Raw genomic sequence first — 12,037 nt, 5'->3', positions numbered from 1 at the left:
TCCTCTTCTTGGGCTTTCAAAAATGAAGCTTCTGTGGAACAAATTTGCAAGGCTGCAACTTTGTCTTCTCTACATACTTTTTTCAAAATTTTACAAATATGATACTTTTGCCTCGGCTGAGGCTTCTTTTGGGAGAAAGCTTCTTCAAGCGGTGGTGCCTTCTGTTTAGGTCTGCCTGTCCTGTCCCTCCCTATTTACCTGTGTCCTCTAGCTTGGGTATTGGTTCCCGACAGTAATTACTTAAGCCCTGGACTCACCATATCTTAGGAAAGAAAAACAAAATGTATGCTTACCTGATAAATGTATTTCTTTCTGGATATGGTGAGTCCACGGCCCCACCCTTTATTTTAAGACAGTTGTTCTTTTAACTATAACCTCAGGTACCTCTACACCTTGTGTTACTCCTTTTTCTCCATTTCCCTTCGGTCGAATGACTGAGGGTTGTGGGTAAGGGAGTGATACTTAACAGTTTAACTGTGGTGCTCTTTGCCTCCTCCTGCTGGCCAGGAGTGATATTCCCAACAGTAATTACTTAAGCCGTGGGCTCACCATAAAGAAATACATTTATCAGGTAAGCATAAATTTAGTTTTTTTTTAAGTTTGCCTTATATGCAGATGATTTATGAGTTAACAGAGGATCTTTTTACTAACTTACCGATTCTTCTGAAGGCCTTGGAAGGGTTTAAATCCTTTTCTGGTTTTTCTATAAATAAGTAAAAAACTAAAATAATGTGGTTAGCTAAAAATATACATTCTCCAGTGACTCCTTTTCCAGAAGCTCAAGAGGCGATAAAGTATTTCGGCTTAAAATTCTCTAAAAATCCTAAGAATTGGTATAATTTATATAATTTAATACAGTCCTTGCAGAAAGATTTAGAAAACGGAATGGATTTTCCTTTATCGCTGATGAGTAGAATTAATTTATTTAATATAATTTGTTTTCCTAACTTTCTTTATGTTTTTCAGGCTTTACCCGTGTTATTACTTAAGAAGGATATTGCTCAAATTAATTCTTATATATCTCGATTGTTTTGGCATAAACAGAGACTAAGAATTGCTAATAAAAAGTGCTTTGGAATGGCGCTTCCTAATATGGAAAAATATAATCTTGCTGCTGTGGTTACATATATTTTTCATTGTTTTATGGATATTGGACACTTCTCCTTACTAGATTATGAAAGGGTTTTGGTATTTTCTTATTTATTGAAAGCCCTATAAGAAAGAACTGTGTTTTGAGAAGAGACGATTATGTATCAGATTATAGATATTGAGAAACAGGAGATTAAGTCATTTGAGATGTGTAAAGCTGAATTTGGCATTCCCAACCAGTTGTTTTCTTACTTTAACTTTAACGCTATGGGCCAGATTACAAGCGGAGAGCTAAAGCTAGATTAGCACTCCACTGAGTAATACCAGCGCACGCTAATGTGCGCTGGCATTACAAGTTGACAGCAATGTGAATGCGAGCTTGCGTTCGCATTGCTGAGAAGCATTGCGCTCATTGCGCTTCTATAGGCTCAAATGGGAAACTTGTTCTCATGCCGTGAGACATGGCATGAGAACCTCGCACAGCGAAAAAGGTAAGTCGCGCAGCGATGCCAAAGTGTAGATATATACGTATATCATTATTTACATTAATATTTATGTATTAATATGTGTATATACACATATTAACACATAAATATATATGTATATAAGCATATACAGTATCTCACAAAAGTGAGTACACCCCTCACATTTTTGTAAATATTTTATTATATCATTTCATGTGACAACACTGAAGAAATACACTTTGCTACAATGTAAAGTAGTGATTGTATAGCCTGTGTAACAGTGTAAATTTGCTGTCCCCTCAAAATAACTCAACACACAGCCATTAATGTTTAAACCGTTGGCAGCAAATGTGACTACACCCCTAAGTGGAAATTGGGCCCAAATTGTTAATATTTTGTGTGGCCACCATTATTTTCCAGCACTGCCTTAACCCTCTTGGGAATGAAGTTCACCAGAGCTTCACAGGTTGCCATTGGAGTCCTCTTCCACTTCTCCATGACAACATCACGGATCTGGTGGATGTTAGAGACCTTGCGCTCCCCCGCCTTCCGTTTGAGGATGCCCCACAGATGCTCAATAGGGTTTAGGTCTGGAGACATGCTTGGCCAGTCCATCACCTTTACCCTCAGCTTTTTTAGCAAGGCAGTGGTTGTCTTGGAGGTGTGTTTGGGGTTGTTATCATGTTGGAATACTGTCCTGCAGCCCAGTCTCCAAAGGGAGGGGCTCATGCTCTGCTTCAGAATGTCACAGAACATGTTGGCATTCATGGTTCCCTCAATGAACTGTAGCTCCCCAGTGCCGGCAGCACTCATGCAGGCCCAGGCCATGACACTCCCACCACCATGCTTGACTGTAGGTAAGACACACTTGTCTTTGCACTCCACACCTGGTTGCCGCCACACACTTAACACCATCTGAACCAAATAAGTTTATCTTGGTCTCATCGGACCACAGTACATGTTTCCAGTAATCCATGTCCTTAGTCTGCTTGTTTTCAGCAAACTGTTAGCGGCTTTCTTGTGCATCATCTTTAGAAGAGGCTTCTTTCTGGGACAGCAGCCATGCAGACCAATTTGATGCAGTGTGCGGCATATGGTCTGAGCACTGGCAGGCTGACCCTCCAACCTCTGCAACAATGCTGGCAGCACTCATATGTCTATTTCCCAAAGACAACCTCTGGAAATGACGCTGAGCATGTGCACTCAACTTCTTTGGTCGACCATGGCGAGGCCTGTTCTGAGTGGAACCTGTCCTGTGATAACACTGTATGGTCTTGCCCACCGTGCTGCCCTCAGTTTCAGGCCCTTGGCAATCTTCTTATAGCCTAGGCCATCTTTATGTAGAGCAACAAATCTTTTTTTCAGATCATCAGAGAGTTCTTTGCCATGAGGTGCCATGTTGAACTTACAGTGACCAGTATGAGAGAGTGTGAGAGCGATAACACCAAATTTAACACACCTGCTCCCCATTTACACCTGAGACCTTGTAACACTAATGAGTCACATGACACGAGGGAGGGAAAATGGCTAATTGGGCCCAATTTGGACATTTCCAATTAGGGGTGTACTCTCTTTTGTTGCCAACGGTTTAGACATTAATGGCTGTGTGTTGAGTTATTTTGAGGAGACAACAAATTTACACTGTTATACAGGCTGTACACTCACTACTTTACATTGTAGCAAAGTGTATTTCTTCAGTGTTGTCACATAAAATGATATAATAAAATATTTATAAAAATGTGAGGGGTGTACTCACTTTTGTGAGATACTGTACATTTATGTTTACAGGGAACACAAAGTTCCCATAGACCGCAATGTAAAGGCACTTTTCAGTGCCTTGTTTTTTTCTAACACCCCAGACCCGCTCCCTTTAGTCCCCAAAACTGTTCTTTGCAGTTATTTTATTAAAACATGAAGATGCTGCTATCTTTATTTTTTAATAAAATATATCACACTGCATTTTGGGGGCATTTGGGGCACATTTATAAAATTAACCAGAGATCTGATTTAATTGCTACCGAGAGCTTGTAGTAGCAATAGAGCCACTTGTAATGGCTGATTATTTACCGTTTGCGGTTGTGCGATAAATTAGCCCTTCATTTATAATCTGGCACTATGTTAAATTACTTAAAGAGGATAACATGGACTGGTTGGGAAGACATTTTAATAAAAAAGAAGGTACATTTTCTATCTCCAGCATATATAGGGTTTTATTAAATTCTCAAGATATCAGTCATTTGAAGTACCTTTCTCTTACATGGGTCAGAATGTTTCATGTATCACAAAATATGTTGTCGGAATCTATTAATAAAACCTATAAAGCTATCACAGATTATTGAGAGCAACATTTGAAATTAAAGGGATACTTAACCCACATTTTTTCTTTCATGATTTAGATAGAACATGCGCTTACGAGAGTGCGCTTCCCTAGGCCTTGTTCTAAATGTAGCCACCAATCAGAAAGCAAAAATGGTCCGGTTCCTAAGCTTAGATTCCTGCTTTTTCAAATAAACGGCTAGATTACGAGTTTTGCATTAGGGTTAAAAAGCAGCGTTGGCCGGTCCTAACACTGCTTTTTAACGCCCGCTGGTATTACGAGTCTTGCAGGTACAGGTGTACCGCTCACCTTTTTGGCCAGGCTTGGAAATACCGCAAATCCACTTACGTAAATTGCGTATCCTATTTTTTCAATGGGACTTGCATAGCGCCGGTATTACGAGTCTGCCAAAAAGTGAGCGGTAGACCCTCTCCTGTCAAGACTGGTACCGCATTTTAAAGTCAGTAGTTAAGAGTTTTACACTACAACGCCGTAGCATAAAACTCTTAACTAAAGTGCTAAAAAGTAACTAACACCCATAAACTACCTATTAACCCCTAAACCGAGGCCCCCCCACATTGCAAACACTAAAATAAAAATGTTAACCCCTAACCTGCTGAACCGGACATCGCCGCCACTATAATAAATATATTAACCCCTAAACCGCCGCACTCCCGCCTCACAAACATTAGTTAAATATTATTAACCCCTAATCTGCCGTCCCTAACATTGCCAACACCTACCTACATTTATTACCCCTAATCTGCCGCCCCCAACGTCGCTGCCACTATACTAAAGTTATTAACCCATAAATCTAAGTCTAACCCTAACCCCCCTAACTTAAATATAATTACAATAAATCTAAATAAAATTCATATCATTAACTAAATTATTCCTATTTAAAACTAATTACTTACCTATAAAATAAACCCGAAGCTAGCTACAATATAACTAATCGTTACATTGTATCTAGCTTAGGGTTTATTTTTATTTTACAGGCAAGTTTGTATTTATTTTAACTAGGTACAATAGTTATTAAATAGTTATTAACTATTTAATAACTACCTAGCTAAAATAAATACAAAAGTACCTGTAAAATAAAACCTAACCTAAGTTACAATTACACCTAACACTACACTATAATTAAATGAATTCCCTAAATTAAATAAAATTAAAAAATTAAAATTAAGTACAAAAAAAACAAACACTAAATTACAGAAAATAATAAACAAATTACAACATTTTTAAACTAATTACACCTAATCTAATCCCCCTAACAAAATAAAAAAGCCCCCCCAAAATAAAAAAAGCCCTACCCTACACTAAATTACAAATAGCACTTAAAAGGGCCTTTTGCGGGGCATTGCATTGTAAAAAAAATACAAATCCCCCCCCCAACATTAAAACCCACCACTCACACAACCAACCCTACTCTAAAACCCACCCAATACCCCCTTAAAAAAACCTAACACTAACCCCTTGTAGATCACCTTACCGGGAGACGTCTTCATCCAACCGAGCCGAAGTCCTCAACGAAGCCGGGAGAAGTCTTCATCCAAGCCGGGCAAAGTGGTCCTCCAGACGGGCAGAAGTCTTCATCCAGAAGGCATCTTCTATCTTCATCCATCTGGCGCGGAGCAGGTCCATCTTCAAGACATCCGATGCGGAGCATCTTCTTCATCCGACGGCTAACACAGAATGAAGGTACCTTTAAGTGACGTCATCCAAGATGGTGATCTTCAAGGGGTTAGTGTTAGGTTTTTTTAAGGGGGTATTGGGTGGGTTTTAGAGTAGGCTTGGTTGTGTGGGTGGTGGGTTTTAATGTTGGGGGGGGGGATTTTTTTTTTTTTTTTACAGGTAAAAGAGCTGGTTACTTTGGGGCAATGCCCCGCAAAAGGCTTAAGGGCTATTTGTAATTTAGTGTAGGGTAGGGCTTTTTTTATTTTGGGGGGGGGGGGCTTTTTTTATTTTGATAGGGCTATTAGATTAGGTATAATTAGTTTAAAAATCTTGTAATTTGTTTATTATTTTCTGTAATTTAGTGGGGGGGGGGGTTTGTACTTTAGATAATTTTATTTAATTGTATTTAATTGTATTTAATTTAGGGAAATAATTTAATTATAGTGTAGTGTTAGGTGTAATTGTAACTTAGGTTAGGTTTTATTTTACAGGTAACGTTGTATTTATTTTAGCTAAGTAGTTTATTAAATAGTTAATAACTATTTAATAACTAGTCTACCTAGTTCAAATAAATACAAACTTGACTGTAAAATACAAATAAACCCTAAGCTAGATACAATGTAACTATTAGTTATATTGTAGCTAGCTTAGGGTTTATTTTATAGGTAAGTATTTAGTTTTAAATAGGAATTATTTAGTTAATGATAGGAATTTTTATTTAGATTTCTTTTAATTATATTTAAGTTAAGGGGTGTTAGGGTTAGACTTAGGTTTAGGGGTTAATACATTTAGTATAGTGGTGGCTGCATTGGAGGTGGCAGATTAGGGGTTAATAATATTTAACTAATGTTTGCAAGGCGGGAGTGCGGCGGTTTAGGGGTTAATATGTTTATCATAGTGGCGGCGACGTTGGGGGAAGCAGATTAGGGGTTAATAAGTGTAGGTAGGTGGCGGCGACATTGGGGGCAGCAGAGTAGGGGTTAATAAATATAATGTAGTGTTCGGTGATGTTGGGGGCAGCAGATTAGGGGTTCATAAGTATAATGTAGGTGGCGGCGTTGTCTAGAGTGGCAGATTAGGGGTTAATAATTATAATGTAGGTGGCGGCGATGTCGGGAGCGGCAGATTAGGGGTTAATAAGTGTAAGATTAGGGGTGTTTAGGCTCGGGGTTCATGTTAGGGTGTTAGGTGTAGACATAAAATGTATTTCCCCATAGGAATCAATGGGGCTGCATTAGGGAGTTTTACGCTGCTTTTTGGCAGGTGTTAGACTCTTTTTCAGCCGGCTCTCCCCGTTGATTCCTATGGGGAAATCGCGCACAAGCACGTTACACCAGCTCACCGCTAACGTAAGCAGCGCTGATATTGGAGTGCAGTAATTCTTGTCTGGTTTGTAAAAACCTGTAATACTAGTGCTGTCTGTAAGTGAGCAGTGATCATAAACTGCTCGTTAGCACCGCATAGCCTCTAACACAAAACTCATAATCTAGCCGAAAGATAGCAAGAGAACAAAGAAAAATGTATAATATGAATAAAATTAGAAAGTTGCTTAAAATTGCTGCTGTATCTGAATCATGAAAGAAAAAATGTGGGCTTAGTATCCCTTTTAATATATGAAGTTTATATTATTCCTTCAGTCATGTCACGTTTCTGTACTAATGCTTAAAATTAGCTGCATGAAATGTAAATTCAAGTTTGCCGATATTGTACATTGTCTTCGGAAAGGGTCCAGTGCTTCAGAGATTCTGGGGTAAAATCAGTTTTTGGGCTTCCAAAATCAAGAACGTGTACATTAATTTCACTTCCTTCATGTGTTTTTTTCTCACTAAGGGTCAGATTACAAGTAGAGCGCTAAATATCACTCTCATGAAAGCGATATTTGCACTACACTGTAATACCAGCGCCCACTAATGTGCGCTAGTATTACAAGTTTTCAGCAACGCCAACGTGACCTCGCACTCGCATTGCTGGGAAGCAAGAGCGCACTTCCATAGGCTACTATATACATATTTACTGGTAACACACATTCACATAGACCGCAATGTAAAGGTTGTCCCGCCAACTTTAATTCCAAAATACTGCCTAGTATAGTCATTTTAATTTAGGTTAAATTAAAATGAAAAGATTTTTTAGGAAATGGGAGAGCTATATTAAATCTTTGGATCTTGATCTCCAAAAACATATTAGGTTCCCATTTAGAGCTGCTACCTTTATCCTAGACTCTAGAGGGTAACTTGAGAAAATGGCTGTATGAATGGTCCGGGGGCTGATAGAAAGGATGTGACTTATGTTGTGGGGAAATATCCCAATACATGGTAGAAAGTCAGGCTGACCCATCGTTAGGTATTTACTTAATAATCTGATGTTAATAACATTATTATATTCTGTTGTCTAACTATGTCAATTGAATTCTATTTATTTGTATTCCTTAAAAAGGAAAGAAAGTAAAGAAAAGGAAGGAAAAAGAATTGGCTTGTAACTCCACTTAAAGGAGCTGCGTCTCCTCTATTTGTACTTAATATTTTGTATTTTGAATAAAGCTGATTAAAAAAAAAAAGAAAAAAAAGTCTACTTACCTGCTGCATATTACTAAGTGATGGGCAAAGTCTACTGACCTGCTGCATATTACTGACTGTTGGGCAAAGTCTACTGACCTGCTGCATATTACTGACTGTTAGGCAAAGTCTACTGACCTGCTGCATATTACTGACTTATGGGCAAAGTCTACTGACCTGCTGTATATTACTGACTGTTGGGCAAAGTCTACTGACCTGCTGCATATTACTGACTCTTAGGCAAAGTCTACTGACCTGCTGCATATTACTGACTTATGGGCAAAGTCTACTGACCTGCTGTATATTACTGACTGTTGGGCAAAGTCTACTGACCTGCTGCATATTACTGACTGTTAGGCAAAGTCTACTGACCTGCTGCATATTACTGACTGTTGGGCAAAGTCTACTGACCTGCTGTATATTACTGACTGTTAGGCAAAGTCTACTGACCTGCTGCATATTACTGACTGATGGGCAAAGTCTACTGAATGGCTGCATATTACTGACTAAAGGGCAAAGTCTACTTACCTGCTGCATATTACTGACTGATGGGCAAAGTCTACTGAATGGCTGCATATTACTGACTAATGGGCAAAGTCTACTTACCTGCTGCATATTACTGACTGATGGGCAAAGTCTACTGTCCTGCTGCATATTACTGACTGATGGGCAAAGTCTACTGACCTGCTGCATATTACTGACTGATAGGCAAAGTCTACTGAATGGCTGCCTATTACTGACTGATGAGCAAAGTCTACTGACCTGCTGCATATTACTGACTAATGGGCAAAGTCTACTTACCTGCTGCATATTACTGACTGATGGGCAAAGTCTACTGACCAGCTGTATATTACTGACTGATGGAAAAGTCTACTGAGCTGCTTAATATTACTGACTGATAGGCAAAGTCTACTGACCTGCTGCATTATACTGACTGATGGACAAAGTCTACTGACCTGCTTAATATTACTGACTGATGGGCAAAGTCTACTGAACGACTGCATATTACTGACTGATGGGCAAAGTCTTACTTACCTGCTGCATATTACTGACTGATGGGCAAAGTTTACGGACCTGCTGCATATTACTGACTAATGGGCAAAGTCTACTTACCTGCTGCATATTACTAACTGATGTGCAAAGTCTATTGAGCTGCTTAATATTACTGACTAATGGGCAAAGTCTATTGAGCTGCTTAATATTACTGGCTGATGGGCAAAGTCTACTGACCAGCTGTATATTACTGACTGATGGACATAGTCTACTGAGCTGCTTAATATTACTGACTGAAGGGCAAAGTCTACTGACCTGCTGCATTATACTGACTGATGGACAAAGTCTACTGACCTGCTTAATATTACTGACTGATGGACAAAGTCTACTGATCTGCTGAATATTACTGACTAATAGGCAAAGTCTACTGACCTGCTGCATATTACTGACTGATGGGCAAAGTCTACTGAGCTGCTTAATATTACTGACTGACAGGCAAAGTCTACTGACCTGCTTAATATTAATGATTGACAGGTATAGTTACTTACCTGCTGCATATTGCTGAATGACAGACACGGCTACCTACCTGCTGCATATTACTGACTGACAGACATAGCTACTTAGCTTCTGCATATTACTGACTGACAGACATAGCTGCCTACCTACTGAATATTACTAACTGACAGGCATAGCTACCTACCTGCTGCATATTACTGACTGATGGGAAAATCTGCATAACTGCTGCATATTACTAACACATTTACTGACCTGTATATTATTGACAGATGGGAAAATTTACTGACCTGCATATTATTGACTGATGGGCAGAGACTACCAACCTACTGTATATTACTGACTGAAGGGCAAAGGTTACTTACCCGCTGGATATTACTGACTGATGGGCAAAGTCTACTGACCTGCTGCATATTACTGTCTGATGGGCAAAGTCTACTGAGCCACTTAATATTACTGACTGATGGGCAAGACTACTGACGGCAAAGTCTACTGACCTGCTTAATATTACTGACTGACAGGCATAGTTGCCTGCTGCATATTACTGACTGACAGGCATAGCTACTTACCTGCTGCATATTACTGACTGACAGGCATAGCTACCTACCTATTGCATATTACTGACTGACAGACATAGCTACTTACCTGCTGCATATTACTGACTGGCAGACATTGCTACCTACCTACCTGATGCATATTACTGACTAATGGGCAAATTTGCTTACCTTCTGCATATTACTGACTAACTGACAAATTCACTGACCTGCATATAACTGACTGATGGGAAAATTTACTGACCTGCATATTACTGACTGATGGGCAAAGACTACCAACCTACTGTACATATCCTACTGTACATTACTGACTGAAGGGCAAAGGTTACTTACCCGCTGGATATTACTCACTCATGGGCAAAGTCTACTGATCTGCTGCATATTACTGACTGATGGGCAAAGTCTACTGATCTGCTGCATATTACTGACTGATGGGCAAAGTCTACTGAGCTGCTGCATATTACTGACTGATGGGCAAAGTCTACTGAGCTGCTGCATATTACTGACTGATGGGCAAAGTCTACTGAGCTGCTGCATATTACTGACTGATGGGCAAAATCTACTGAGCTGCTGCATATTACTGACTGATGGGCAAGACTACTGAGCTGCTTAATATTACTGACGGGCAAAGTCTACTGAGCTGCTTAATATTACTGACTGATGGACAAAGTCTACTGAGCTGCTTAATATTACTGACTGATGGGCAAAGTCTACTGATCTGCATATTACTGACTGATGGTCAGTCTACTGATCTGCATATTACTGACTGATGGTCAAAGTCTACTGAGCTGCTTAATATAACTGACTGATGGGCAAAGTCTACTGATCTGCTGCATATTACTGACTGATGGGCAAAGTCTACTGAGCTGCTTAATATTACTGACTGATGAACAAAGTCTACTGATCTACATATTACTGACTGATGGGCAAAGTCTACTGATCTGCTGCATATAACTGACTGATGGGCAAAGTCTACTGACCTGCTGCATATTACTGACTGATGGGCAAAGTCTACTGATCTGCTGCATATAACTGACTGATGGGCAAAGTCTAATAACCTGCTGCATATTACTGACTGATGGGCAAAGTCTACTGACCTGCTTATTAATGACTGATGGGCAAAGTCTACTGAGCTGCTTAATATTACTGACTGATGGGCAAAGTCTACTGATCTGCTTATTACTGACTGATGGGCAAAGTATACTGATCTGCTGCATTATACTGACTGATAGGCAAGTCTACTGGCCTGCTGTATATTACTGACTGATGGGCAAAGTCTACTGACCTGCTTAATATTACTGACTGTAATGTGTTATTATATGTATTATTGGTAATTATACCCTACTCTTTACCCAGTAATCTTAATGAGCGTTTGTGATTGGTATAATCATATTGCAGTCACAGCACAATGCTCTTTCCCTTCTCTCTAGGATGGATTTGCAGCTCCAGATGATGAGGAAACTGATGACCTTCAGCCTGAGGACCAGGATGAATACTAAGCACGTTCTTTTTCTGCCCCAGTGCTCCTTCCTACCCGTTACTCATCAGCCGTTCTGCAATATGAACATTGTAGGTTGGGATCAGCATATACACCTGCACTATCACCTATCATAACTGGTACTGCTGATGCAATCTGGGCATCTCACTGAATCTGACATATCCAACACAACAGAAACTACTGATGATGGAGCGGCTCTGGGTGTGGCGACTTTGGGGGATTATGCTTGCTAAACATGACAATTTATCAGCAGATAAGGGTTGTACCCTAGAGGACATTTTGAGGTTCTAAAATCATCAGCCTATATTGACCCTTTCAACACTATCATTGGTGGGGTTGTCTGCAGATTATCCTATCGCTTCTCCAGCCAGAAA

General features: G+C 39.6%; 1 protein-coding gene across 2 annotated transcripts in view; it reads left to right on the top strand.

Moving 5' to 3' along the window:
* The window catches only part of MAPRE3 (microtubule associated protein RP/EB family member 3), a 520,309-nt gene that overhangs the window by 508,201 nt on the left and 71 nt on the right, over nucleotides 1-12,037 (top strand). Inside the window, exon 8 of one of the 2 annotated variants that reach the window (XM_053709462.1) lies at nucleotides 11,596-12,037. This exon is cut by the window's right edge and continues 71 nt beyond it. In XM_053709462.1, the coding sequence (XP_053565437.1) occupies nucleotides 11,596-11,664 (69 nt within the window). In that variant the 3' untranslated portion in view covers nucleotides 11,665-12,037. Of the gene's footprint in view, nucleotides 1-7,986; nucleotides 8,101-11,595 lie in introns of those variants that run through there. The other variant, XM_053709463.1, reaches the window with a different exon arrangement.

Source organism: Bombina bombina, chromosome 4 (genome assembly GCF_027579735.1).
Source record: "Bombina bombina isolate aBomBom1 chromosome 4, aBomBom1.pri, whole genome shotgun sequence".
In the NCBI taxonomy this organism is placed as follows: domain Eukaryota; kingdom Metazoa; phylum Chordata; class Amphibia; order Anura; family Bombinatoridae; genus Bombina; species Bombina bombina.
Note: the sequence above shows the minus strand (reverse complement) of the source record. Positions and strands in the feature narration are given on the sequence as shown.